The 27,891-nt window shown below is 53.2% G+C and overlaps 1 protein-coding gene across 3 annotated transcripts; it reads left to right on the top strand.

Annotated features, from left to right (window-relative positions):
* Positions 1-40: 40 nt before the first annotated feature.
* On the top strand, positions 41-27,891 carry LRRC38 (leucine rich repeat containing 38). Of its 3 annotated transcripts, XR_014805120.1 has the most exons (3): positions 41-1,314; positions 8,832-9,101; positions 26,186-27,891. XR_014805120.1 is itself a non-coding variant. In XM_003127597.6 (2 exons), the coding sequence occupies exons 1-2, from the start codon at positions 684-686 to the stop codon at positions 26,437-26,439; spliced, it is 885 nt and encodes a 294-aa protein (XP_003127645.3). In that variant the 5' UTR covers positions 41-683; the 3' UTR covers positions 26,440-27,891. The 3 variants fall into 3 exon arrangements, 1 of the variants encoding a protein (XP_003127645.3); XM_003127597.6 differs by lacking the exon at positions 8,832-9,101; XR_014805119.1 differs by lacking the exons at positions 8,832-9,101; positions 26,186-27,891 and adding an exon at positions 7,696-7,779 and having other exon boundaries at positions 549-3,644.

Genomic DNA, 27,891 nt, shown 5'->3' with positions numbered 1-27,891 from the left:
GGCCTGGCAGCTCCCCCTTGCTGTCCCCGCCTGCTTCGCTGAGACGGGTTAAGGGCGGGTGGAGGAAAGGAGGAATGAAGACCAGGCGCCCTGGAGCTCTCTGGAGCCCGCTGGAGCCTCGCCCAACCCCGGATCGGCAGCGCCTGGAGCGGCCCCCTAGAGCCCGCCGGGGTCGCCCTGGCACAGAGAGTGACCTGGGTCGCGCTCCCTTTTGCAACAAAGGTGGCCCGCGGGGAGCGCAGGGGTGCGGGGCGCTCGCCCCCGACACGCCCTCGGAATCCGCCGGAGTGGGGGGCGCTTGCTAACGGTACTGAGCTGTCTAGGGCTCCGCGCCAAGACCGCGCGACAGGTTTTCTAGCTGAGGGTTGGGAATCAGCTGCGCTGGTGGGGCCGCGTTTGGCGACGGCGACTCCGCTACCCCTACACCCTACAGCCTCTCCTCCGAGATTTTCCAGCGGGTTCATTTCCTGTCTGGGTAAATCCTTCGCGAGTCCCTTGCCCCTCCCTCTCCGGCTCTCCCGCCTTCGTCCCGGCCGCCCGGGCTCCCCGAGTCCTTCCGCGCCTCGCCCCATCGTCCCCGCGCGCCCGAGCGCACGCCCTCCGGCGCCCAGCGCGCCGCCCCGCGCCAGGGTTCGGCCCCAGAGCCGCGTCCGCGTCGCCGCCGCTCGCGCGGGTCCCCTGCCATGCGCCCCCGCGCCGCCCCCCGCGTCCCCGCCGCGCTCGGGCTCTGCATCCTCTTGCTGCTGCTCCGGCCCGGGCACGCGTGCCCGGAGGGCTGCGCCTGCACCGACCCGCACACGGTGGACTGCCGCGACCGCGGACTGCCCAGCGTGCCCGACCCTTTCCCCCTGGACGTGCGCAAGCTGCTGGTGGCCGGCAACCGCATCCAGCACATCCCTGAGGACTTCTTCATCTTCTACGGCGACCTGGTCTACCTGGACTTCAGGAACAACTCGCTGCGCTCGCTGGAGGAGGGCACGTTCAGCGGCTCGGCCAAGCTCGCCTTCCTGGACCTCAGCTACAACAACCTGACCCAGCTGGGCGCCGGCGCCTTCCGCTCGGCCGGGAGGCTGGTCAAGCTGAGCCTGGCCAACAACAACCTGGTGGGCGTGCACGAGGCCGCCTTCGAGACCTTGGAGTCGCTGCAGGTGCTGGAGCTCAACGACAACAACCTGCGCAGCCTCAACGTGGCCGCCCTGGCCGCGCTGCCCGCGCTGCGCACCCTGCGCCTGGACGGAAACCCCTGGCTCTGCGACTGTGACTTCGCTCATCTCTTCTCCTGGATCCAGGAGAACGCGTCCAAGCTGCCCAAAGGTGAGCCTGCCGGCCGGGCCGGACAAAAAAGAGAGCACGGGGAGAGGCTGCCACCCCTCCGGGGGCGCGGGGCAGCAGCCTCAGGAAGCCTGGGCGCTCAGGGCCACTGCCCTGGATGAGTGTTGCTCCCGGTGTGACCCTCCCAGGTTCCTAGCCTGAACTTTTCCTGGAACTCTACTAGGGCTGGGAAAAGGGGAGGGACATATCTGGAATTCTCTGGAGTTTCTCGGCCTTGCCATGCCTACCCCTCTGTTTCGCCAACAATACTGAGCCTGGATTTCCAAGACCATCTCATGGGGCTTTGGGCCCTAGTATTGGGGACGGGTTATTTCTGGGCTCCTCCTAAGTAGATGCCTCACTGTGTGTGGACAGCAGTTCAGCACTGGTCCCACTACACTGAACATGGAGAGGGAGCCCTGCAGTTTTAAAAGCTCTCCAGCCCCCCACCCTCCCAGCTCTTTTTCTCAGCTCCCCATTTGCTCTTTTGTCTAAAAGGGCTGAGGTATATTCCTGGTAAGGAATAACATCAGCCTGCTGAGAACCAGTGATGCAGTAACGATTTGCACCTCACTAGCTTTTTAGCCCAGATGTGAAACTGCCGAACCAAAATCTTGTGAGCTAGTGCACACTTTGCTTGCCTGTTGGGTTTTTCTAGTGGTGACAGGGACATACATGCCCACTTGGCAGAGAGGAGCACAAGGGCACAGCAGTTAAGGGGCCCTGTGAAGGCCAGCAGGAAGGAAGCAAAGGCAGAGCAAGAAGAGGGAACCCCAGCATCCATAAGGATAAACCCCAGGATGGGAAGCAGGTGGAATGTTCTTACCTTCAGTAGATTCCAATCTTCCACTGGGGAGCATGTGGGCGTGGGTCCCAGCAGTGCCCTCTAAGAGCCGGACTCCAGCCTCCCACCTTGCCCCCCAGGGTTTGGCACAATAGGAACCAAAGCTGAAAGGCCCACATTATAAAAGGTGATGTAGATATGGATTTATCTAGGGTATATATACTTCCGTTTATTGAGAATTCAAGGATGCTACACACCCATGTCCTGAATGCCTGTGACCACTTGTTCATTCTGTGTTGTCCCTAAGCACGAAGCCCAGGCAGTCACTCCTCCGCAGACTCGGGTCCCTGAACTGGCATTTTCAGCCCAGTGTGGCTGTCCCACAAGAGCAGGTCCTGAACCGATCTGGCCTGCAAGGCACAGCATGCCCCAATTTTAAACTCTGCCTTCATTCACCTGCCTGGCTCCCCAGACACTCCCCACCAGGAGACTGTCCTGGAGGCAGGAAGGTCCGCATGCAGACTTCACTGAGGAAAGGCACTCGCCTTGGTTCTGGTGGCTTCTGCCTTTGCTGCTTGGTGGAGGTGACATCATCCACCCCCATTGTCAGTTGAGGTGTCGTTGGTTCCCACGGTCATTCACGTGAGGGCCAGGTGTTGTGGGTCAGGAGCTGCGGATTTCAGTCTCCGTTCTGCCTTGGGTGGCTGTGACCTTGAACTGGACCTGTGTCCCACCTGGGCCTTGGTTTCCTCATCTCTAAACTACTTTGGTTGACCCTGCATTTGGAGTCTGAAGGCATGAGTTGAAGTCCTGGCTTAAGAACTGGGTGACTCTGAGCAGGTCACTTAAGTTTTTTGAGCCTCCTCTTCCTCCAGTGTGAAACAGGGACACGGGGATGCTGACCAGTCCATCTGACTGGTGATTGTCAGGATCAAAACCAGATCATGTGGGCACACTAAAGAGCGGTGAGAATATAAAATGTTCTTCTTCTTACTGTCTGTATTATAGGAAAGCAAAGAGCCATCAAATGGGGATGTGTGGCTGGGGTTAAAGATGGACAGGTCCAGAGGGAAGAGGGGTCCAGGCCCTGGTGGAGGGTTGGTCTCGTGAAGTGGGGAGAGGATGGAGGCGGTGGGAGGGCAGCGTGGGGGCTTCCAGCATCTCACTGGGCAAAGTACCAGCAGCATCCCTGGCCTCACGGCAGGCTGTCCATGTTGCACAGCCGAGCTCTGGGAGCCAGAGATGGGATGGGTGTGCAGCCTCGGCCCAGGCCTTGACAGGAGAAGGCTGAGTTCCCATCTAGACCCAGATTAAGATCTCAAGCAAGTCCCTGTCTTCTCTGCGCCTCAGTTTCCCTGCCTCTAACTTGAGAGCACAGAACGGAACGTGTGCAGTGAGGTTGGAATGAAGTCAGCTCCCTCAAGGGTGTGGTAATCCTAGCACAGAGTGGGTGGTTCAATCACTCTCTTCTCCCGCCTACCCCCGCATTTGGGCCTCTCCTATTTTTTTAAGGCCACACCCTTGGCATATGGAAGTTCCCAGGCTCCAGGTCAAATCAGAGCTGTAGCTGCCAGCCTACACCACAGCCACAGTAATGAGGGATGTGAGCCTTGTCTGTGACCTACACCACAGCACACAGCAACGCTGGATCCTTGACCCACTGAGCGAAGCCAGGGATCGAACACGCATCCTCATGGATACTAGTCAGATTTGTTGCCGCTGAACCACAAGGGGAACTCCCAGGCCTCTCCTATTTTCACAGAGGCAGCGGACAAGGTGGCTACGAGCCCAGACTCTGGCACGGAGCTGTGAAGTTCAAACCCCGCCTCTACCTCTTACTAGTCGTGTGCTGTTCTTCCTCCCAGTTTCCACACCTGTAAAATGTGGACCAGACTAGTACCCACCTCCTAGGGCTGCTGGGAGGATGCAAAGGGGATTATTTATAAAGCACTTAGAACAGTGCCTGCCACACAGTAAGGACTATTAAGTGCTCTTATCATTACCGAGTTTTCTCTAGAAGGCCTGGAGACAAGATGGGAGTGACTTGCCCAAGGTCACATAGAGAGTAAAAAATAGCTGGGGGTGCACCGGGACCTCCTGGTTCTCAGCCCCCCTCCCCCCACCCCCAGCCACACTGACCACCCACTTCCTGCCCAGGGAAGCCAGGCTCCATGGGGCACAAGCCCCAGAGCTTTGTAGGCAGGTGCCAGGGGAGGGGATTCAGAGGAAGGAGCAGAGGGGATTCCATCCTCACTGGCTTCACCTCCTCATCCCTTCCTCCCCCAGAGATGCAACCTGAACAGAGCAAGTGACCTTGATTAGGTCTGACAGCAGAAAAATGTGCTCGTCTGCCAGGTAGGCGATGGCGCTGATGGAGCACTCAGTCACAGAGCCAGGGCCAGGGACAACACAGGGATGACCGGTCAATCTCAGTTCGGGCTCCTTCAGGGCTTGGCTGGCGGGGGAGGGTTGTCTGAGGACTTGGGAGGAGCTGCCTGCTGGTGCTGGGCTTGCTGGAAGAGGGCGCAGGACGCCTGCCAGAATGCCTTCCGGCCAACTGAGCAAAAACAAGCAAACAAACCCCAAGCAAGACAACAAACAAAACCCCGGGACGCTGAATTCACTCCGAATTTCAGATAAATGATGCATACACAGTGTGCGCTGTCGGGGATATACTTATGCACAGAAATAGTTGTAATTTTTCTGCAATTCAGTAGTCATTGGCCATCCTGTATCTTACCCCATGGCCCTCCCTTCCTTATGGTGGTGGTTTATGGTTTCCCAGTGCCATCTCTTAATCCAGCACCTGTGCCTGGCAGGTGCCTTTACCCACATTTTACCCAACAAGAAGCAGACGAGGTGTAAAGACGTGCAGTGATTTGCACAAGGTCACATCCTTAGTGGCTGAGATGAGCTTGCCCTCAGGAGTGTCCTGCCCCCAGTCCTGATTCTCTCTGTTGGCACAGAGACAGAGGACAGCCTCAGTGCAGTCCTGCCGTCCCCCACTCTCCCTGGTGACAGCTGGCTGACCTTCCAGCCCCAGATTCTGCACCTGGTCTGGTAGTTTTTGGGAGACAGTGGGTCCCTGGCCACGTGGGACAGGGTGCTGTTGCGGCGACAGGGACCATCCCCTCTTTAAGTAGAGAGGGCTCCAGTCCTGGTAGCAAGAGACCTGGGAGATCGCTCATGGGACCCTTGGGGTGGAGAGGGAGAGATGGGGAGGGTCTGGGGAGACAGAGAAGCAGCAGGAGAGCCCCCTTCTCACAAACAGTGATCATTAAAGCGGCCGGTCCTCCCACTGCCTCCCCCTCCCAGCAGCCCGGCCAGGTGCGCAGAGGATGAAGACACACAAGGGGTCGGAAGCCTCACTGTGCGGCTCCCTGGGGAACTCGTTGGACATGCAGATTCCTGGGCCTCCAGATCCAGGGAAGGTGCGCCTGGGGGATGAGGCCCCCAGATCCGCATTTTAACCACTGCCCGCCCACCCCCTCCAAAGGTACTTTCGAGGAGCACCCACTAAAGCTTGAAAACCACTGCTGGAGGGGGAGGCTTTTTTTTTTTTTTTCTTTTCTTTTTTGGCTGCCCCTGTGGCAACGCCAGATCCTTAACCCTCTGTGCCGGGCTGGGGATCGAACCTACATTCCAGCGCTTCCAAGACGCCGCTGATCCCTTTACACCACAGTGGGAACTCCAGGAGGGGGAAGGCTTTTTGCTGCAGCTGTGGAAATGCTGTGTGACTTTATATGACTTTCCTGTTCTCTCTGCACCTCTGTTTTTTCTTAACACAAAGGAGTATGAGTAGGAGGATTTTAAGGATCCTTCCAACCGTAAAATTCTATGGTTTCAGGGGACGGGAATATTGTCCTTGTCTTAAAGGTTGGGAAGTTGAGGCCTGGGGAGACCAGGTACCTCAGGGACCCCTCTTCTGGAATCCAGGGATCTGTAGCCTCTGTGCCGTAGGGAAGGGAGAGCATCCAGGATACCCAGGGCTCTGGGCTCACGGGACATCTCATGTGTCCCGGCCTTGCTCCTCCTGGAGCCTCAGGCAGGAAAGGCCACTGGGGATGAGGAACAGGAGCCAGCAGGCCAAATACTGTCTCTGTTCAGAGATGCACGGAGCCAGCAGCCTTCTCCCGGGGACATAGGTCTTGTCCTGAGAGTGTGTCACAGGAGCCATGGTGGGATGCTGAATGGTGAGATACCGTCTGCCACCTCCCTTTGTAGCCATGGCCTCGTGTGGCCTGTACATCACAGCCCACAGTCCCCGGGGAGGGGAGAGGGGGAGGAGGGCGAGAGATCTGAGCTGATCCTGACGGAGCCCTTGGAAGGATGGCAGTAGGGACAAGGCGGGGCTGGGGGAAAATTAAACACGCCTTGGTTCTGCTCACCCTGGCCCCCCGGGGTAGGGACAGCCTCCTAGACAAAGTCTGCTGTCGTGCGTGTGGAACTGACAGCATTTCTGACTTGAACCCGGCCAGAAGCCAGATGGGGACTTGAATCCGTGGCTTTTAAATTAGAATCACTCACCTGGTGTCTGGACTTACTGAGGTTCAGGTTCTTTGTGCCTCCACACAATACAAAGTGATAGGCAAAAAAATAGATTTACTAATGTAGGATGCTTGTGAGAGATGCAAACGGGCAGGCCAGGAGGTTCCGCCCCAAGGATCAGGTGGGCTACGTATTTATCATCCGAGGGGACTGGGGGTGGGAAAAGACTGCCTCTTTCTCTTTCTTCAAGTAGTGGCTCCTCCTTGGCATCCGGTAAGAGAGTATTTGACCCTATAAGGTCAGACTAGGTCGGTCCTGGTGCTTATTCAAATCATCAGAAGGGCGGTCCTTAAACTCCTGCCCTTGGTCTGAACCTGATTGCAGCCTCACCCCATCCCTGACCCAAAGACCTGAGGCTTATCTCGGACCTCCACGAGTCAAGCCAGCCTGCCTCCTTCTGCTGGCTCTCCTGAGCAGTTCTGAGCTTGCAGTGGTCTCCCACAGTCCCCCAGGCTTCCCTCTCTATCTGTGGTCCCTTCCTGGGACTTCTGCCACTACCTGTGTAACTATCCTCCTCCAGCCCTATCACTTGGAGCATCCGTGCATCATCATCAGTGGCTCGGCCCCGCAGGGAAGACCCTGCAGGCAGAGTCCTGTCAAGGCAGGGGAGTGTCAGGGCAGGGGGGCTGCTCCCCAGTTACCTCACTAACCCCACCTGTCCCCCACCTCCCAGTAACACCACTTCCCTTTCCTGGTGGCAGGTGCCGTGAGGGCCTCGTTTGGTCAGAGAAGCGGGGAGTACTCATCACGCTGACAAAAGAAACAGTAATTCTGCCAAAGGGACCCAAGCCTGGAGGTCACCTGGGTCCTTTCTTCTGGGTGATTCCAAGCTGACTATGTCTTTTCCTTTAAAAAGAAAAGCAGTTTTTGGAGTTCCCATGGTGGCGCAGTGGAAACGAATCCGACTAGGAACCGTAAGGTTGAGGGTTCCATCCCAGGCCTCACTCAGCAGGTTAAGGATCTGGTGTTGCCTGCCGTGAGCTGTGGTGTAGGTCACAGACGTGGCTTGGATCTGGTGTTGCTGTGGCTCTGGCGTAGGCTGGCAGCTACAGCTCCAATTAGACCCCTAGCCTAGGAACCTCCATATGCTGCTGGTACGGCCCTAAAAGGACGAAAAAAAAAATTAAAAATAAAAATAGGGAGTTCCCATCGTGGCTCAGTGGTTAACGAATCCAGCTAGGAACCATGAGGTTGCTGGTTCGATCCCTGGCCTTGCTCGGTGGGTTAAGGATCCGGCGTTGCTGTGAGCTGTGGTGGAGGTCGCAGACGCGGCTCTGCTTGGATCCCCCGTTGCTGTGGCTCTGGTGTAGGCCAGGGACTACACAGCTCTGATTAGACCCCTCGCCTGGGAACTTCCATATGCCGAAGGTGCGGCCCTAGAAAAGACAAAAAGACAATACATAAATAAATAAATAAAAATAAAAATAAAAGCAGTTTTACTTTCCCGATTATAAAATAACAGCTTCGTTGTAGACTTGGGAAATGTAGATAATGATCACGAAGAGGAGAGAATAAAAACCACCCAGCATCCCACCACAAGTTTTACTCTATTTAGTTCTGCTTTTACCTGTGTGCACATATATATAGAAAACAAACTGAGCATATACTATACATCTTACTGTATTATATACAAGACTTGGCTTTTTCCTCTGAGTGTTGCGTTTCCTGTCAGTATAGTTCTTTGAAAATGTCACTTTTTAGGGTCAGAAGAGGTCATTTCATAGATCTACAGAGTGAACCTGTCTCCTGTTAGAAGTGTGAGCCGTTTTCTTTTCTGTGTATACACCGTGCTGAACTGAACACTTCCATTCGTGTCAGTTTGTGTACACTGCTGGTTATTTCTTTGGGGTCGATTCTTTGGGTGGAATCACAGGGTCAGCGTCTTTGGGTTTTTTTTTTAACCCGTGGATACATTTTTGCCTAATTGCACCCCAGACAGCGAGTGCCACCGTTGGCAAATACAAGGTACCCAATTGACCATGCCTCTCCCGGATGTATGTATTATTATTCTTAAACATGTTTTCCAATTTGATAGAACAGCCACATCTTCTTATTGCTTTAACTTGCATGACTTGCCCACCAGCAGAGTGGACAGGCGAAGCGTGTTTATATACCTCCGAGAACCACGGTCCTGGCAGAGGTTGAATGAGATCCCACTCATTCTTTTTGTTTTGTGTTTTCTTTTTAGGGCCGCACCCATGGCCTGTGGAAGTTCTGGGCTAGAGGTTGAATCGGAACTGCAGCTGTCATCCTACGCCTCAGTCACAGCAGCAATGGATCCGAGCTGCCTCTGCGACCCATACCGCAGCTCATGACAATGCCAGATCCTTAACCGACTCATCGGGGCCAGGGATTGAACCCACATCTTCTTGGTTACCAGTTGGGTTCGTTACCACTGAGCCACAAAGGGAACTCTCTCACTTGTTCTTGTAAGTGGCCTCCCTCCTGCTGCTGACAGGTCTGTACATGTCCTGTGTGTCACAGGCTTATGTGTTTTTGTCTCTTAATTAGAATCGAGTGCCCGGTGTCACCTTTCTCACCATGCCTGGTGTCCGGGCCGGGTGTCAGCTTTTATGGGCACCACGGTCTGGAGTTCCAGGAGAGTCAGTTGTAAACATGACCTAGGACAACCCCCCCCCCGTGTCTTTTCTCCCTAGATCTTTCTGGAAATGTCACCTTCATCCTGCCACTCTAGCAATTAACTCAAAGGGCGACCTGATGGCTGGGCCAGTGGGACAGGTGACTTGCCTTCCTGCCCAGCTAGGACAGCCCGGGGGGCACAGGGGGAGACTCGCTCTGGAGAGGCCAGTGTCACCATTCCCTGAAGCTGAGCAGCAGCCAGCAGACTCAGATACCCAAAGTCCATTTAGCCAAGAGGCCATCCAGTTCCGCTGCCCAGAAGCCTGTGGTCTCCGGTGTAGCTTAGAATGAGGGGCTTGGCAGGCCTGGTCACCTTCGGGCTGGCCGTGTGATGATGGCTCAGAAGGACCTCCCTGAGTGGGTTGTCACCAGGACTGAATCAGGCGCGTTCACAATCACGTGAGCCAAATCCTGTCCTGAACATGGTCCCCAGAGGGTCACAGCAGAGCGTGTCACTGCAGGCCCGGACGTATCGTGGGCTCCTGCCCAAGTGTGCCAGGTCCCCAGTTCTTCCCTCCCGTTCCCGCCTCCACGTCTCTGCCTTTCTGGCTCCTACAGCGCCTTCTGGGCTTCCGATGCTATGGGCCCCAGAGACCAGGTTGGGAGCCTGGCCGGAGTGACCTCATTAGAGGCTGTACTACCTCTGTGATCACTAGGCGACATGGCAGGTTCACAGGTCAGGCCCATTTTGAATGTGCGTTTTTCTCCTTGAATCCCCAGCAGCTGGTGCAGCATATGGTGTGTTTGGAAACCCTTGGAAGACTTCCATTGCCCTTAGAATAAACCATGTCCCGCAAGGCGCCACCTCTTCTGCCACCCCAGCCACGCCAGCCACACCAGCCTTCCTCTGTCCCGGGAACATGCCAGGTGCCGGTGTCCAGCCAGGACCTCTGAACTTATGGCTCCCTCTCCTGCTAAGCAGTTTCCCCTCTTCAAAGGGCTGCATCTTCCTCCTCATCGGGCCACCACCAGCTGTCCCGTCCCCAGAGAGGCACCTTAGGGCCTCCGCTGTGAAGGGTGGAGGGAGCCAGTGCTTCCTGCTCCACTTGTTAGAGTAGTGCTGGCCAGACGGACAGGCAGCCGTTCTGGGAGGCTGTTCTCTGGTTCTGGGAGCCTGTTCTCTGCTCTGCGAGGGACGGGGTGAGTGGCTGGAGGTGGGCGATGGGGACCCCAAGGCTACAGATCTCAGTGAACCCCGAAGAATGGGAAACCAGCTTCATCTGGCCCAGGGTGTCAAGAAGGGTGTCTTCTAAGGATGTGGGTGTCACCGGGAACCCTAGGTCCTGGACAGTCAGGCCCCAGGGAGCTCAGGGGTCAGGCCTGGGAGGCTGCCAGGAGCATGGGCACCTCCCGCTCCCCCTCTCTGCTTCTCACACCGGCTTTTATTCTCCTCTTCCTATACCGACAGGCTTTCTCTACTTTCTTATCCATGTGGCAAAAAGCATGTGGCTCTGGAGTTCCCTTCATGGCTCAGTGGTTAATGAACCTGACTAGTATCCACGAGTACATGGGTTCGATCCCTGGCCTTGCTCAGTGAGTTAAGGATCCAGCGATGCTGGGAGCTGTGGTGTAGATCACAGATGCAGCTCAGATCTGGCCCTCCTATGGCTGTGGTGTAGCCTAGCAGCTGCAGTTCCGATTTGACCCTTAGCTTGGGAACCTCCGTTTGCCAAGGGTGCAGCCTTAAAAAACAAACAAACAAAAAAAACCCCGCAAAAACACAAAAATCCACGCTGCTCCATTCACATGATAGCTGAGGCCAGCCAAGACGGGTTGTCTTGGTCCCCATTTCTAGGTCCCAGGCTCTGTCTGGCTCTGTTTGGGAGCCGTCCCTCTCTTGGTCCAGTCTGCTGAGCGGTGGTCGGGGTGACATTGTACACAAGGGAGCTGCAGGGAGCTGCTGGGAGCTGTGGGGCGGAGCTTAGGGATGGGGGCTGGGCAGGCCACCCACTAGGCATCCCGCTTCGCATCCCTGACCATGGCCCTGCTTCCAGTTAACTCCGATGGCAGATAAGTCCCCATGCCCTTCCTGGGCTCCCACGTCTCCTCTGTCAAACGCAGGTGATAGCATCTGCCCTTTGACCTCCAGCAACATCACGTGAATGTGCTCCAAGGGCAGCTTCCTCCAGCCCCCCACCTAGAAGATGCTCTTTTCTTCCTTATCCAATTCAGGAACCTGTGGACAAGCAGGCTGACAAATCCCACCGGATTTAAGCATCGCCTGTCAAATTCCAGGTCTGTCAAATCCTGCATTTCAGGGAGTCGGGCAGTGTCTGTGTGTTCACAGCCCATCCTCCTTGCGGCTCTCAGCCCCACCCCTCTGCCTCAGAGGCTGCCCATCCGCCCTCGCCCTCCCGGCTGGTCAAGGGCTAAATAGCAAAGGCAGGAGTCAGGCCCGAGAGGGAGCTGCGGGCCACGCGAGATTAAGAGGAGATTCTCGGAGTTCCCATCATGGCGCAGTGGTTAATGAATCCGACTAGGAACCATGAGGTTTCGGGTTCGATCCCTGGCCTTGCTCAGTGGGTTAAGGATCCGTCATTGCCGTGAGTTGTGGTGTAGGTTGCAGACATACGTAGCTCGGATCCCGCATTGCTTTGGCTCTGGTGTAGGCCGGAGGCTGCAGCTCCCATTTGACCCCTAGCCTGGGAACCTCCATATGCCGCAGGAGCAGCCCCAGAAAAGGCAAAAAGACAAAAAACAAAAAACAAACAAACAAAAAACAGGGAGATTCTCAGACATAGACCCAAACCAGGGAGCTAAGAATGGGGTCCTCGTCCCTGCTCCATTGTTAGCCAGCAGTTGGCCTGAGTCATGTTCCCTCTCTGGGTTCCTCTAGATCAGGTGGTGACTCCGATGCCCCCGGGGGGCCTTAGGTGAGAGTCATCAGAGAGGGCGGGGCAGGAGGTGTGCCAAGACCCCAGCACATGAGACACGTAGAGCACGTGCTGGCCGGATCCCCAGAATGTGGTGGTGGCTGTGTTCCCCTCCCCAGCCACCAGCTTTAGACCCCTGGACTAGATCCCCTCAAAGGCCTCTTCTGGCTCTGATTTTGGCTAGCTCTGCGCCCTCCCAAACCCGTCTCCTTCAGATCATGTTCTGAGAAAGTCCAGAAACCTCGGACCCCCAGCTCCCAGCAAAAGTCTCCTGGGTGGGTGCCCTTGACACAGGCCCCACCACCCTGGCAGGTCTCTTTCAAATCAGCAGGTGCAAGAGTGTGTTCTCTTGCCATGTGAAGAAAAGCCCCTCCCCCCACATTAGTAGAAAGAATGGCATTTTTTTTTTTTTGCACAAGACACCAAAGAGATGCTGTCCCTTTTAAAACATAACCATGATAAATGATTCCTGCATCAGAAATGAAGATGTCACACAGTCCCATGGAGGGGCCGAGAGCTTAGGGTCAGGACACCCTGGCCTTGCGGCCACCTCCTTAACCTGGGCAGGTCACCTGACTTTTCTGGGCTGTCAGCCCCTTGTCTGTCACCCCAAGGTTTGTTGGGAAGATGAGGGAAATACTGATGCAAAAGAGCTTTAGAAGAACATGAGGGCGTTTCTGCTGTGGCTCAGCGAGTTAAGAACCCAACATAGTGTCTGTGACGATGTGGGTTTGACTCTGGCTTCACTCAGTAGATTAAGGACCTGGCGTTGCCGCCAGCTGTGGTGTAAGATCTTGGGTTGCTGTGGCTGTGGCTCCAATCTGACCCCTAGCCTGGGAACTTCCATATGCTGCAGGTGCAGCCTTAAAATGAAAAAGAGAAAACAAGAAAAGACAAAGGGGACGTGCAGACATGGAAACGACTGTCTTGAAGGATGAAGTGTGTGTGTGTGTGTGTGTGTGTGTGTGTGTGTGTGTGTGTGTGTTTAAATGGCTGTGACATGCTGTGGCCTGATGCTGGATCTTGGGTCCCAGGCCAGGGATTGAACCTGGGCTGCATCGATGAAAGCGCTGAGTCCTAACCACTAGCCCACTGGGAAACTCCCAGGATGAAGGTTTATACTAACAGATCTCTAGAAATAGGAGGGGTGAAAGCCATACAGGGCCTCACGGGGAAGCACCAGGAATGGTCAGGAGACAGAAGGAGTGAAGGGAAAGACAGGTGCGAGCCTTTACTGTGGGTTTCGCAGGTAGGAATGGGTGAGGCAGGATAAGGATTGGCCAGTTTGAATAATTTCAGGAGGCTCTGGCTAACAGGGTGATCCCTAGCTACCTGGTACCTGGCCCTGGGGTGTTTAGGGCAGGGAGAGTGTGTCTTAGACCACAAGAACCTGATTAAAGGAGGTGAGTGGGGTATGGACCAGGATTGATGGGTTTGCTATGCTCACCTGCAAGGATTTACTGTCTCTAGGAATTGGCCAGCCCTTGGAGGGACAGTCCTTCCCCCAGGTGGCAAGGCCCCAAGATGCCAAGGCTAAATAAATAACAGGATATAAAAATCGTCATTAATTCAATGGTCCTTGCCGATGGAATTGAGTAGGATGATTTCAGTATGACTGGTGTCCTTAGAAAAAGGGGGAGATTTGAACACAGGTGCACACAGAGAAAACACCAGACGAAGGTGAAGGCTGAGCAGAGTGATGCATCTGCAAGCCAGGGAACGCTAGAGATTGACAGCAAACCACCACATGCTGGAAGAAAGGCCAGATTCTCACAGCCCTCAGAAGGAACCAGCCTCGAACATACCTCGATCTTGGACCTCTAGAGTCCAGAACCTCAAGAGAGTACATTTCTGTTGTGAAGCCCCCAGTCTCTGGTGCTGTTACAGCAGCTCTGGGAAATGACCATTGGGGGCATGGCAAACACCTGCTTTGCCAGAGGCAGGGGCATGGATTCGGCAGCCTCCCCAGGGTCTCCAGCCCTTGAATTTTATGATGTCAGAATCAGTTCCTTCAATTCCTTTGGGACATAAGCTGTAAAGGAACAATTTGGGCGTTTGTGTATTTGGTCGAGGGCTGTCCCTACTTCCTGCCCTCAGCAGGCTGCTCCCACTGGAGTGTCTGCTGTGCTCCAGGCATGGAGCTAAGTACTCTAGGGCCGCTCCTCCCAGAAAAAAGAGAATTCAAGGCACGTGTATAATTTTCAATTTGCGAGTAGCCACATTTAAAAACGTCCAGAGGAAGTTCCCGTTGTGGGTCAGGGGTAACGAACCCAACTAGTATCCATGAAGATGCAGGTTTGATCCCTGGCCTCGCTCGGTGGGTTAAGGATCTGGCGTTGCTGTGACTGTGGTGTAGGCTGGCAGCTGCAGCTCCAATTGGACCCCTAGTCTGGGAACCTCCATATGCTGCCGGTGCGGTCCTAAAAAGACAAAAAAAAAAAAAAAAAAAAAAAAAGATTAGGATGGAAAATCTTCTATTATGTGTATTTACCACAAAATATAAATGTTTTTGAAAAATAGGAATAGAAAAAAAGTATCTCCAAACTGGGCATCTCAGCCTTGGCATTACTGACATAGCGTTCTGGCTAATTTTTTGCCTTGGAGGACTGTCCTGTGCACTGCGGGATGTTTGGCAGCAGGCCTCCCTCCACCCACTAGATGCCAGTAGTGCCCCACCCAGATGTGAGAACCCAAAATACCTCCAGGCCTCATCAAATGCCTGCCGAGGGCAAAATCACCCCCAGATGAGACCTGCTGCTTTCAAGGGCTATTGAGAAGGAGGATTAAATGACAGAGTAGTGGTGAAGTATTTATAGTTTCTGGTAAACAGTAAGTTTCAGTCGCTATTACTTCCCCATAGAACACCGTCATCACAGTGAAATCTAAGGGCCCCGTTAACACACCTGCCCCTTGTCACCCCCAGGACGCTCAGCACATCGCTTCTTCCAGTGGCTACTGAGCCCACTGGCAGAGATGAACTTGGGGCCCTGGGTGCTCCGAAGGGCAGGTTTAGGGAGGGAGCCACTGTGGGTGTCTGTGCATGTTGAGGCAGCCAGCAGCATCGATCACTGTGAGTAGTGGGAGATACCAGACTCATGGGGCCAGTCTTAGACTTCCTCATGCCAGCCTTGCCAGAAGATTCTAATTAGTTCATCAATGATAACTAGACACAGGTTGGTATCCTCAGAACTCAGCCCAGGGCCCAAGTCATGGCAGATGTCTTTTATTGATGATGGAGGTGGCAGTGGTGGTAGTAGAAATAGTGGAGGTGACATGACGGTGGAGATGGAGGACATGGGGAGGTGACATCACGGTGGAGATGGAGGACACGGGGGGTGACATCACAGTGGAGATGGAGGACACGGGGAGGTGACATCACAGTGGAGATGGAAGACATGGGGAGGTGACATATGGTGGAGATGGAGGACGGGGGGAGGTGACATCATGATGGAGATGGAGGACATGGGGAGGTGACATCACGGTGGAGATGGAGGACATAGGAGAGGTGGACATCACGGAGATGGAGGACAAGGGGGAGGTGACATCACAGTGGAGATGGTGGATATGGTGGAGGTGACATCACAGTGGAAATGGAGGACATGGGGGAGGTGACATCACAGTGGAGTTGGAGGACAAGGGGGAGGTGACATCACAGTGGAGTTGGAGGACAAGGGGGAGGTGAATATCACAGTGGAGATGGAGGACAAGGGGGAGGTGACATCACAGTGGAGATGGAGGACAAGGGGGAGGTGAATATCACAGTGGAGATGGAGGACAAGGGGGAGGTGACATCACAGTGGAGATGGAGGACAAGGGGGAGGTGAATATCACAGTGGAGATGGAGGACAAGGGGGAGGTGACATCACAGTGGAGATGGAGGACAAGGGGGAGGTGAATATCACAGTGGAGATGGAGGACAAGGGGGAGGTGACATCACAGTGGAGATGGAGGACAAGGGGGAGGTGAATATCACAGTGGAGATGGAGGACAAGGGGGAGGTGACATCACAGTGGAGATGGAGGACAAGGGGGAGGTGAATATCACAGTGGAGATGGAGGACAAGGGGGAGGTGACATCACAGTGGAGATGGAGGACAAGGGGGAGGTGAATATCACAGTGGAGATGGAGGACAAGGGGGAGGTGACATCACAGTGGAGATGGAGGACAAGGGGGAGGTGAATATCACAGTGGAGATGGAGGACAAGGGGGAGGTGACATCACAGTGGAGATGGAGGACAAGGGGGAGGTGAATATCACAGTGGAGATGGAGGACAAGGGGGAGGTGACATCACAGTGGAGATGTGGAAGCAGCAATGGCAGGGATGATCAGGATGATGGCAGTGATGGTGATGTGGAAATACTTGCACGCTTCCCAGAAAGTAAACTGCAAGCCCTCAGGGATCACCTCTGCTCACTGCGTACCAGGAGGAGGACTGGCTGGGAGAACCGCACTGGAGTCAGTCAGCCTTCTTGTGTGTGTGTGTGACTCATGTCGGGGTCCTGAGGTTTGGGTGGCAGTCGGGCTGGCGTGGGTGGCAGCTGACAAGAGTCACCACCCTGGTGCAGGATCCACTCTTCTGTGCTGTCCCTTCCACAGCACATGCTCTGTGGAGCCAGGACCAAGCAGGAGCCCTTGACCGGGTGCTGCCCATGTGACTTCCCCTGGGAGAAATCAGCTGATTGCTTCATCAGGAGAAGTGTCTGCTGGCTGAGACAGCACGGGCTACTGGGAATTTTCTTCCAGGCCACAGTCCATGTTTAATGAAAGTGGTGGTGAGGAGCAAAGATGAGCACTATAAAAGATTAGAGCTGGTGTTTCCTGGCATCCCAGCCCCCAGAGGCAGAGCAAGCCCCTCCTGCCACCTGCGATGCCCACTTGTGCAGTCTTCCTTTGTCACACGAAGTGGCTGCAGGGGGGGCCAAGGTACCTGCAACTCCAGGTGCTTGTAGTGAATGAAGAACCTGATTCCCCCCCCCCCCCACCTCCCGCAGAGAGCACTAAACAGGGAGTCAGGAGATTTGGGTTCCATCCAGATGCTGTGTGACCTTAGACAAGTGGCCTAACTTCTCTGGGCCTCTCATCTGTCAAATAAAGGGGAGAGGTTGGGGAGGGATAGTAACACGTGGCAGTGCCTTTGGCTCTAACCTTCCATATGATGCTGTGACATCAAGAAGCTGAAAGTCACGGCCGTGCTGGTGAAAGAACAAAAGTGGCTTCTGTTTCCTGGTCCTTTGGGTTTGTGGTTCCGGGAGGCTGACAGGGAGGACCTGGCTGGGTGTTTCACCGGCCCAGGCTGAGCCCTTGCCCCCCAGTAAGGAGATGAGGAGAGCGGGACTGCGGTGCGCTCTGGCCAAGAGCAAGAGGACCAATGCCCTCGAGGGCCATGCTTCCTTCCTGGGAGTTGTAGCTCCAGCCGTGGGTTGGATGGAGGGATCAGCCCGACCCTCCCCCCACTGTCCTTGTCACCAGGGCCTTCTCACAGCATGTGTGGTAAGACTTCTGAAGCTCTTAGCACAGGGTTGGGCGGGCCCTTTACAGAAAAACCACTTCGCGTGGCCAGTGAAGCATACAAAGTTCGGCTCTCCCGGTGATCCGAGAAATGCAAATTCAATCACCAGTGTGTCCTTTTATGGCTTGTCAAGTTGGCAAAGATGAGAAAGTGACAATGAGTTCAAGGACTCTCGATGAGTCTCTCACTTGGGGGAATGTGTCTTGAGGAATTAATTAAGAATGTGCACACGGGGGACTTCCCATTGTGGCGCAGCGGAAATGAATCTGACAAGGATGCATGAGGACGCAGGTTTGATCCCTGGCTTCGTTCAGTGGGTTAAGGCTCTGGCGTTGCGGTGAGCTGTGCTGTAGGTCACAGACGTGGCTTGGATCTGATGTTGTTGTGGCTGTGGTGTAGGCTGGTGGTGACAGCTCTGATTCGACCCCTAGCCTGGGAACCTCCATGTGCTGCGTGTGTAGCCCTAAAAAGAGAGAGAGAGAAAAAAAAAAGAATGCACATGATGCTCATAGCAACTTTGCTTCTAATAAGAAAAAAGCTGGAAACGTTCTGGGATTGGGCAAATAAATCATGGCTGCAGCCATGACTTGTGATGCTTGATAATTATCCTGCTGGGATGGAAAGATGGTTCCAGAACGATTGTCCACCGGAGTGGCAGGGTGTATTTCTACCCTGGGGTTTGATGTACACACACACACAGAAAAAAAAAAAAAAAATCCAGAAAGGCATAAGCTAGTGTGTTAAACATGTATTTATGGGTTCTTTTACCCCCCTTCTTTTCATTTCTATTGTTTCAGTGTTTATAAGGCTGTGCATACTAAGTGGAAATAGGAAAACAGAAATATTTTTTAATGACAGAAGGTGCTGAGGAGAGCCTGCCCTTAGGCAGCGCCCCAGAGGCCAGATCAGGGAGAGGCCCCGAGAGATTCTCTGGCTGCAGCCTGTTTGCTGGCGAGGGGCGAGAGATTAATCTCAATCTGCCTTCCGCTGTGTCACCATCTATTTCGGGAGAGTGGCAGCTCTTCACCGTCTCCAGATCAGGTGTCAGCTGCTGGGGAAGAAGTCATTGGTCAGGGGAGGGGTCTGGAGGGGGCGCGACAGGCAGGGGGCCAACCCCCCCTGTGCAAAGAATGGCCTGTCTCTTCCCAGTGTGCCTGGTGGGGATGGCAAGGTGGCTCTGAGGGGGAGGCGCAGGAGCGGGAGCCCCCGTGTTCCTGTGGCAGGTAGATGTAGGTTGGAAGAAGACCTACCAGGACCGAAGGTGGGAATGCAGCCCCCATCAGTCGTGTCTGTTCACTCACTTGTACCCTGGAGGGGAGACGAGCTGCACGGGTTCATTCCTGCTCCCTCAGGACCTGGAACCCCCAAGCATGTGGTTTTGTGGGACAGCTGGGCACAGTGACATGATATGTGACTGTGGGGCAGAGGCCGACCGGACTGGCCTCCAGCTCCTCCTTGAACTGTTTCCCTACAATTTATTGGTTAGTTGGGCTTCCTTTTTTTTTTTTTTTTCTGCCTTTTTAGGGCTACATGTGCGGCATATGGAAGTTCCCAGGCTAGGGGTCTAATGGGAGCTGCAGCCACCAGCCTACGCCAGAGCCACAGCAACATGGGATCCCAGCCACATCTGCCACCTACACCACAGCTCACGGCAATGCTGGGTCCTTAACACACTGAGTGAGGCCATGGATCAACCTGTGTTCTCATGGATACTAGTCAGGTAGTTACTGTTGAGCCACGACAGGAGCTCCCAGTTGAGCCTTTTGAGTGTCAATGACAGAAACCCACTTTGGCTAATGGAAGCGAGAAGAAGTCAGATCATTCACAGAACCGAAGAGAAGGCTGGGGAAGCAGGCTCAGAGGGAAGGAGGCCCCCTTGGGAGTCTGGAAAGCAGAGAGCAGAACTTGCTGAATTCTCCAGGGCGGGGCTGCTGGACTGAGCCGGCTCTGGCCATACTTGTGGTCCATCCACGCAAGATTCAGTGAATTGGGACAGAGAGACTTTGACCCCCTGGACATCCTGGTCAATGACGGACCAGGTGTTTTTAAGAAAGTCACACCATGAGTTTCCTGGTGGTTCAGCGGGTTAAGGATCCAGCCTTGTCACTTCTGTTTCTCCCTTTCATTCAGGTCTAGACTCAGAGCAGGAACCGAGCTCTCTATTGAACCCACCAGCCACTACTGTTATCATTTCAGAAGTCATGTGTAATAAATAGGAAGAGTTCTTCACATGTTGGATACACGTCATTGAGGAAGACAGAGAAATTATAAAAATTGATCTTGTCTGCCAACTCACATGTTTGACGAAGAGCCCCTGTGGTTTTCTCATAAACTAGTTAGTGTCTTGTTTTGTTTTCTTTTTAGGGCCACACCTGTGGCATATGGAGGTTCCCAAGCTAGGGGTCTAATCGGAGCTGTAGCCACTGGCCTGCACCACAGCCACAGCAACACAGGATCCAAGCTGCGTCTGCAACCTACACCACGGCAACATGGGATCCTTAACCCACTGAGCGGGGCCAGGAATTGAACCCGCATCCTCGCAGACACTATGTCAGGTTCTTAACCCACTGAGCCACAATGGGAACTCCCCAGATGTTCTTGCCTTTATTTTTTTAACGTAAAATAACAAGTGTGGGCAAGGATATAGAGAAATTGGAACCTTTGTGCACCATTGATGGGAATGTTCAGTAGTGTAACCATAGCAGAAATCAATATGGTAGATGGATGCAAAATTAAACATTATCGTACAATCCTGCAATTCCACTTCTGAGTATGTGCCTGAAAGAACGGAAAGCAGAGACTTCAAAAGATAGTTGTATGCCAAAGTTTACAGCAGCATCATTTACAAGAGCCAAAAAGTGGAGGCAACCCAAGTGCCTGTTAGTAGAGGGGTGGATAAACATAATGTGGTCTCACCATACAATGGAATATTACTCAGCCTTGAAAACGAAGGGAATTCTGATATATGCTCCAACATGGCTGGACCTTGCAGACATTACACTTGGTGAAATAAGGCAGTCACAAAATGATAGTATTGTATGATTTATCTTATATGAGTAGGTAAATTCATGGAGACAGAAAGTAGGGAGTGGTTACCAGGCACTAGGATTGGGGCCAGGGGAATTACTGTCTAATGGGTATGAGTTTGGGGGTTGAAAAAGTTTTGGAAATAGTGGTGATGGCGTATATCACAGCACTTAATGCCACCGACTTTATATACTTAAAAATGGTTAAAATGGTGAGTTTTATGTTATGCATATTTTACCAAAACTTTAAAAATACAAAGAAAAAGAAAGAGGAGCTCCCGTCGTGGCTCAGTGGTTAACGAATCTGACTAGGAACCATGAGGTTGCGGGCTCGATCCCTGGCCTTGCTTAGTGGGTTAGGGATCCAGCGTTGCTGTGAGCTGTGGTGTAGGTGGCAGAGGCGGCTCGGATCCCGCATTGCTGTGGCTCTGGTGTAGGCCGGTGGCTACAGCTCCTATTCGACCCCTAGCCTGGGAACCTTCATATGCCGCGGGAGTGGCCCTAGAAAAGGCAAAAAGACAACAACAACAACAACAACAACAACAACAACAACAACAAAAAGGAAGAGTTCCTGTTGTGGTTCAGCAGGTTAAGAGCCCAACATAGTGTCCGTGAGGATGCCAGTTTGATCCCTGGCTTTGCTTAAGGATGTCTTGCCTTTGGTTAAGGATCCAGTGTTGCAGCAAGATGCAGTGCAGGTCACAGATGCGGCTCAGATCCGGTGTTATGGTGACTGTGGTGTAGACCGTCTCTGCAGTTCCAATTTGATCCCTAGCCTGGGAACTTCCATATGCTGAGGGCGCAGCTATAACAAGAAAAGAAAAAAAGAAAGAAGGAGAAAGAAAGTGAGGAGGATGAGGAGACAGAGGAGGAGCAGAGAAGAAGCCATCCCTGGCTCTGCAGTCAGTCTGATTCTGGCTGTGCAGATCATTGCTTATCCTTAAGTTCTACCTCCCTATCTCATATGTCTTGAGCAAGTAGAGGAAAGAGTTTCGTTTTAATTTTTGCCTCAGCCTAATGGAATTAGAGAAGCATTTCTCTTGCTGCTGCTGTGACGAGCTCTGTGATGGTTGATTTTAGTGTCGACCTGTATCATGGTATTTGGTCAGCCATCATTTTGGGCATGTCTGTGAGGGTATTTTTGGATGAAATGAACACTTGAATCAGTAGACCGAGTAAAGCAGAGACCCTCCCTAATGTGGGTGGGCCTCGTCCAATCAGTTGAAGGCCCCATTAATGCACAAGGCTGACCCTCCTTCAAGTAGGGGGAACCCCTCTTGCCTGACTGCCTCATGCTGGGACATCAGTTCTTTCTTGCCTTTGGACTTGAACTGAGACGTTGGTTCTTCCCAGGTCCTGAGCTTGCCGGCGTTCAATCTGGGACTACATCATTAGCTTCCTGATTGCAGATCTTGGGGCTTGTCAGCCCCATGGTTGCGTGAGCCAATTCCTTAGAATAAGTCTGTGCATGTGTATATATTATATACATGTAATATATATATACTTTATATGTATAATATATATAACACACTTTGTGTATTCTCTCTCTCTCTCTTTCTCTCTCTCTCTCTATTTATATATATATATATATATATATGCATCCTATTGGTTCTATTTCTCTGGAGAACCCTGACTAATAATGGGTACCCTCCTCAGATATCTGGAGTCAGACATGGGTACCATTTGAAACCTTGAAATCAGAATGACACCAACAGCAACTTTTGCAAGCATGCGTGATGGCCAGGCACTGGGAAGAGCTTTTCAGAGATGCCCTCGTTGCATGCTCACAGCATCATCACAAGATAGTGCTCAGGGAGGTGGGACCTGGCCCAGGGTCAGGAAATCTGGACATGGAGCCAGGGCTCCTCTGGGGGGTCTGCTCTGACACGCACCAGATGGTTTCCCTCCACACCTGACTAGTATCCATGAGGACGCGGGTTCGACCCCTGGCCTCGCTCAGTGGGTTAAGGATCCACCTTTGCTCATGAGCTGTGGTGTAGGTTGCAGACTCGGCTTGGATCTGGCGTTGCTGTGGCTGTGGAGGCTGGCAGCTGTAGCTCTGATTGGACCCCTAGCCTGGGAATGTCTATGTGCGGTGGGTTCGGCCCTAAAAAGACAAATAAATAAATAAATTAATTAAAAGACTCTCTGCCTGGAAGGAACTTGTTCTGCGCAGATGGGGCTGGTTGCAGCCTTAGGTCTCTCTGCCCCAGAGAGTAGATGGGATGGCTTAGTGACTGGGGTCAACCCTGGCCCTGTTGTCTCCTGGCTGTGTGAACTGGGGCAAGTCACTTGACTTCTCGGTGTCCAGTGTGAACATCTATAAGTGGGGTTGATGAGAGGCTTGCCTTTGGGTTTCTCTGAGGATTATGTGAGCCAAGGCATGCAAAGCCCTACGAACAGGGCCTGGCGCACAGGCTGTACCCCATGAGTCCTGGCTCTTATTTGCTATTCTTCACTCAGACAACTCAGGAGGTGGGCTCAGGAAAGGAAGGAGAACATTCCAGATGAAGTAAGGACATCAAAGGGACTCCCCTCCTCCCCTCCACAGGCCCTGCTGCCCATCCTCTCTCTTCCTGTCTGGACCAACTCCCAGAGACCCCACATTCTCCTCTTAAGCGCTCTCTACTTTTCCTGCCCCCCTCACTTTCTCTCCTAAGATGTCACTATTTGTGCATTTGTCCTGTTGCCCTCCTATTAGATCTAGATTCTTTGAGGCCAGGGTGTCTTTCTCTCCCCCCCCCCTTATTTCTTCCTTCCTTTATTCTTTCTTTCCTTTTCGCCTTCTCCTTCTCCGCTTCCTGCTCCTTCCTTTCTGGCTGCACCTGTGGCAAGTCCTCTGGCCAGGGATCAAACCCACAGATCCTTAACCCGCTGCATCACAAGAGAACTCCACCTCACCTCTCCGTCTCCCTCCCTCCCTCTCTCTCTCCCTGGTATCTAGCACAGAGCTTTACCCATTTTGTTTAATGCGTGAAACCCTTAGAACAACTAAATGTCTGTCTAGAACAAAGAGTAGCCCTGCCTCGGGAGGTTTCCTACTTAGCTGAGTATTTCAGTCTTAAAGCAGCAGGTCTCAACCAGGGAGTTCTGTTTTCTTCCTCGCCCTCCTCCTGGGGACATGTGGCACTGCCTGCAGACATTCCTGATTGTCACACTGGGTGGGGATGAGACTGGCATCTCGTGGGTAGAGGGCAGGAATAACGATAAACATCCTGCAGTGTGTAGGGCAGCCCCCTACATCCAGGAAGTATCCAGGCCTGAATGTCAGTAGTGCCAAGGTTGAGAAACCCTGGTTTAGAGTAACTCCTGCAGGAGAGGAGAGGGGATCCCAAAGTTAGACCACCCCAGTTCCCGAGTCCTGCAGTCGGCCTTGAATGTGTCGCGTCCTTGGGGCACCCATGCAGTGGTGCCCTGCCCCCCGCTGCTGGGTCCTGCTGACTTTCATTTCTCTGCCCTTTGTGCGCTCCGAAAACCCATTAAGTCAGTGTATCTTATCATGATGGCTCCATCGAGCGTGGATCCAGAGTCCCACTCCTGTTGGGCTTGTGCGTGGCATTTTTCAAGCACGCCTGTTTCTTCTAACAGAGAAATGTGAGATGGCATTTTCTAAAAGTGTTGCTTTGCAAAAGTGCCAAGCCTAATCTCAAGGCACAAAGAATGTGGTAGAAATCAGAATTGACTTGGGGAGTTGTGGCCAGCAAAGGTTGGATTTAAACAGCAGGCTCTGTGCTGTGTTGTTTTGTTGGGGTGGTTGTTTTCCAGTTAGTACAGCTCAATGAAGAAAAGCAAAGGACTTCCAGGACACTTCTCTGGGTAAATCAGTAAGAATGTGTCCCTCACCACCAGGGAATTAACCACTTCATCTGTCACCATCACTCCTCTGGGTGGCAGCCCCGGAAAGAGAGCCTAGGCGTCCTATGCCCTTGGTCCTTCCCTTCTTGGCTTTTCTCGCCAGCCCCCCACCCCCTTTCTGTTCCATTTGCAGGCATAGTGTCTACAGGCCAGGTTTATGGAGCCAGACTGTTTGTGTCAGAGGTCAAGCTAGGTCGCGTACTAGCTGTGCTGCTTTGGACAAGTTACATCATCTCTCTGAGCCTGTTTCCTTGTCTGTAAAATGGAGATGATAGAAGGACATACTCCATGGAGTTGTGAGGATTAAACAATGTATTGTGTGTGCAGCACTTAGAACAGTGCCTGGCCCGTGGTAAAAGCTCACTAAATAGCATTTATTGTTGTCCTGAAGCACTTTTCTCAGCACATACCCAGATGTAATTTTTTTTGGATCTGTGGTTTGAAATGTCTTTTTAAATTAACCAAACACTTTTGAAGTGAGATTTTAAAGGGAACCCCAATATATAAACAGAGTTTATGAGGACTTCTCTGGTTAGGGGGTGCTGAGCATCCCAGGAGCTCTCTCTCAGGCCCCTCCCGCAGCCCCTCAACAACTAGAGGATAACGTTAGGCAAGGGTGCCTCCTGGATCAGCGGCATCAGAATCACCCGGTTATTAGAAATGCAGAGTCGGGGGCCCCACCCCAGACCAGCTGAAATGGGTTCTCCAGGGGTGGGGCCTTGGAATATGCATTTCCACATAGTCTTTGGGTGATTCTGAAGCCCACGGGAGCGTCATGCAAGCTTCATAACTACATATTGAAGGCAACGTTTGGATGTAGCTTTGTTTTCCCCACTCCTGCCAAGGGGAAACCCTTCTAGGTTTGTGAGTCGAGTTTCTAACTCCTCTGTTGGGTTTCCCCCGGGGTGGCAGTGAAAAGGAGGAAGGCATCAGATTGGGGAAGCTGCCCTACAAACGGGAGGGCTCCACCTCAGGCTGGCACTGCCCCGCATCCCACCGACTCTGCCCTGACCTCTGTTCCACCCCAGAGGCTGGGTATTGCCTGGTCTGGATTAGGGTCCACAGAGCTTCTAAACCCTAAAAAGATTTTGCTTCCTTCCATCACCACCCTGAGTGATTCAAAATCAAGAGTTCCCCTCCTTAAAGTAGGTCAAGGGAGATCAGCATATTCTGAGGTTTCTTCCATGGTGATCACTCTGTGTCTTAAAGAAAAAAAAGTTTCAGAGTTCCTGCTGTGGCTCAGCGGATTAAGAGCCTGACTAGTATCCTTGAAGATGCAGGTTTGATCCCTTGGCCTTGCTCAGTGGGTTCAGGATCTGGCATTGCTGTGACTGTGGTGTAGGCCAGCAGCTGCAGCTCCGCTTCTACCCGTAGCCTGGGAACTTCCATAGGCCACAAGTGCAGCCCTTAAAATAAAAATAAATAAATAAATAAAATAAAATAAAATAAAATAAAATAGAAAAAAAGAAAGTAAAGAAAAGAAAAAAGGTTAAATTCCATTCAGGTCAACTCTTCCCTCTTTTGGGGTTCGAGGGGATGTGCTTGCTTTGCACTTGGTCATGGCTCACCTGCCCAACGTTTAGGCAATCCCCAGCTGCAGCCTAAACCTCTCTCTCGTTCTGTTTGCCTTTCTCACAGGCCTCGATGAGATTCAGTGCTCCCTGCCCATGGAGAACAGGAGGATATACCTGCACGAGCTGTCGGAGGCCAGCTTCAGCGAGTGCAAGTTCAGCCTCTCCCTCACAGACCTGTTCATCATCATCTTTTCGGGCGTGGCCGTGTCCATCGCCGCCATCATCTCCAGCTTCTTTCTGGCCACCGTGGTGCAGTGCTTCCAGAGGTGCGCCCCCAACAAAGACACGGAGGACGAGGACGACGACGAGGATGACTGAGCCACCCCCTCCCCTTCCTGGATCTCCAGAACCCCAGCCGGTGGCTCCCCTCCGAGAAGAGGGGGAAACGCTGAAAGCAGAGAGGAATCGACCACACCCTCAGTGGCCCGAGCAGCGCCTGCTCCGAGCATTGCCCCCTGGGTGCATCCGGTGAGACCTCCGAGCCCAGAGTTTAGGATCCGCAGAGCAGAGGAGACCAGGAAGACTTCCTGGAGGAGAGCCCGCCTCTCGGCTGGCTTAAGGGATCCGTTTGGGGAGGAGATGGCCGAGGCAGGCTTCCGAGCTGCCGGCTGAAAACAGCGTAGGGGATGTGAGGACTAGGAGCTCTCGCCCACAAAGGCGACTCTGTGTCATCCGTTCCTCCGACCTGGACTTGGGAGGCCAGAAGCTTCCCCTTCCTCCCGAGAGGCAGCAGCCCAGCCGGTGGGGATAGGAGGTCAGGTCCGTCTCCACGGGAGCAGGACTTCTGCTCCTTCCGGAATAGGCGTCAGCCACCTTGGGATGTTACCCAGAGAATGACCCCACGTGTGGCTAAAACGGCACCGAGGAGAAAGCCTAAGGCCTGGCCAAGGTGTTGGTTGTTATGTTTGGGTGAGCGGGTTGCAAAAACTTTCCTTGACAGAACTCAGACCCTGATCCCTGATCCTTTCCCTGAGAGATGGCAACTCGTAAAGGGACTGTCGTTGCGATGGCCTCTGCTCACTCTTCCCGCTGAAGCCCAGCCATGTGGTTCCTGGCTTGCCCCGCCCCTCGCCCCGCCCCTCTCCCCACCCCTCCCCTCGCCCCTCCGCGGACAAATAAGGCCTGAGCATTCTCTGCGCTGGGCACCTTTCTGTTCCGACTTGTCATCTCTGGAACTTGCAATAAACTTTCCGGGAGGCCAGGCTGCCCAAAAAGCAGGTTACCTTGGACCAACAAAAATGTTAAAAACAAAACAAAACAACCCTGGGACTTGGCTTCTGAAAAACCTCCATCAGTGGCCTTAGGGTGTGTGTGACACTTCTTTGGAGCATAGGCTGTGACAGGCAGTGTTTTCCAGGATGGGGGTTGCAGGGCTTTGATTCAGAGACAATATGAAACAATGTCATCCACTCAGCAAGTTGATGCGACATGACGGGTATTAGCAGCATCGGACCTTGCTGGGGACTGACGATCAGAGGAGGGGCTGGAAGAAGATCTTGGGATATTTCTGGGAATCTCCTCTCTCTTGTTTCCCGTAATATACTCCGTGCGGCTTCTTCCTCCACTGCTCCCTTGGATCTTTGCATCCACAGAGAATTCCTGAATGTGCGCTCAGTGCACTGGTCCGGGCACTGTGGCTATGCCTTCCATGCGGAAGACGGCGCCTGGGTATTCTTATGGGCGGAGCATGAAACAAACAAGCAAACAAAGCTGTATTGGCCTGTGGTGGTAAATACTACGAAAGAAATAAATGAGGTCCGGAGACAGAGA

This window comes from Sus scrofa, chromosome 6, assembly GCF_054392235.1.
Source record: "Sus scrofa isolate SSC_HxYL_T2T_F1_AM1 chromosome 6, Sscrofa_HxYL_maternal_Yorkshire_Landrace_v2.0, whole genome shotgun sequence".
NCBI lineage: Eukaryota > Metazoa > Chordata > Mammalia > Artiodactyla > Suidae > Sus > Sus scrofa.
Note: the sequence above shows the minus strand (reverse complement) of the source record. Positions and strands in the feature narration are given on the sequence as shown.

Excerpts from the sequence above, each read along its gene's own strand:
- LRRC38 (XM_003127597.6), top strand. The coding sequence starts at position 684 with ATGCGCCCCCGCGCCGCCCCCCGCGTCCCCGCCGCGCTCGGGCTCTGC. Across the intron at positions 1,315-26,185 it reads CGCGTCCAAGCTGCCCAAAG|GCCTCGATGAGATTCAGTGC; the intron begins GTGAGCCTGCCG and ends CCTTTCTCACAG.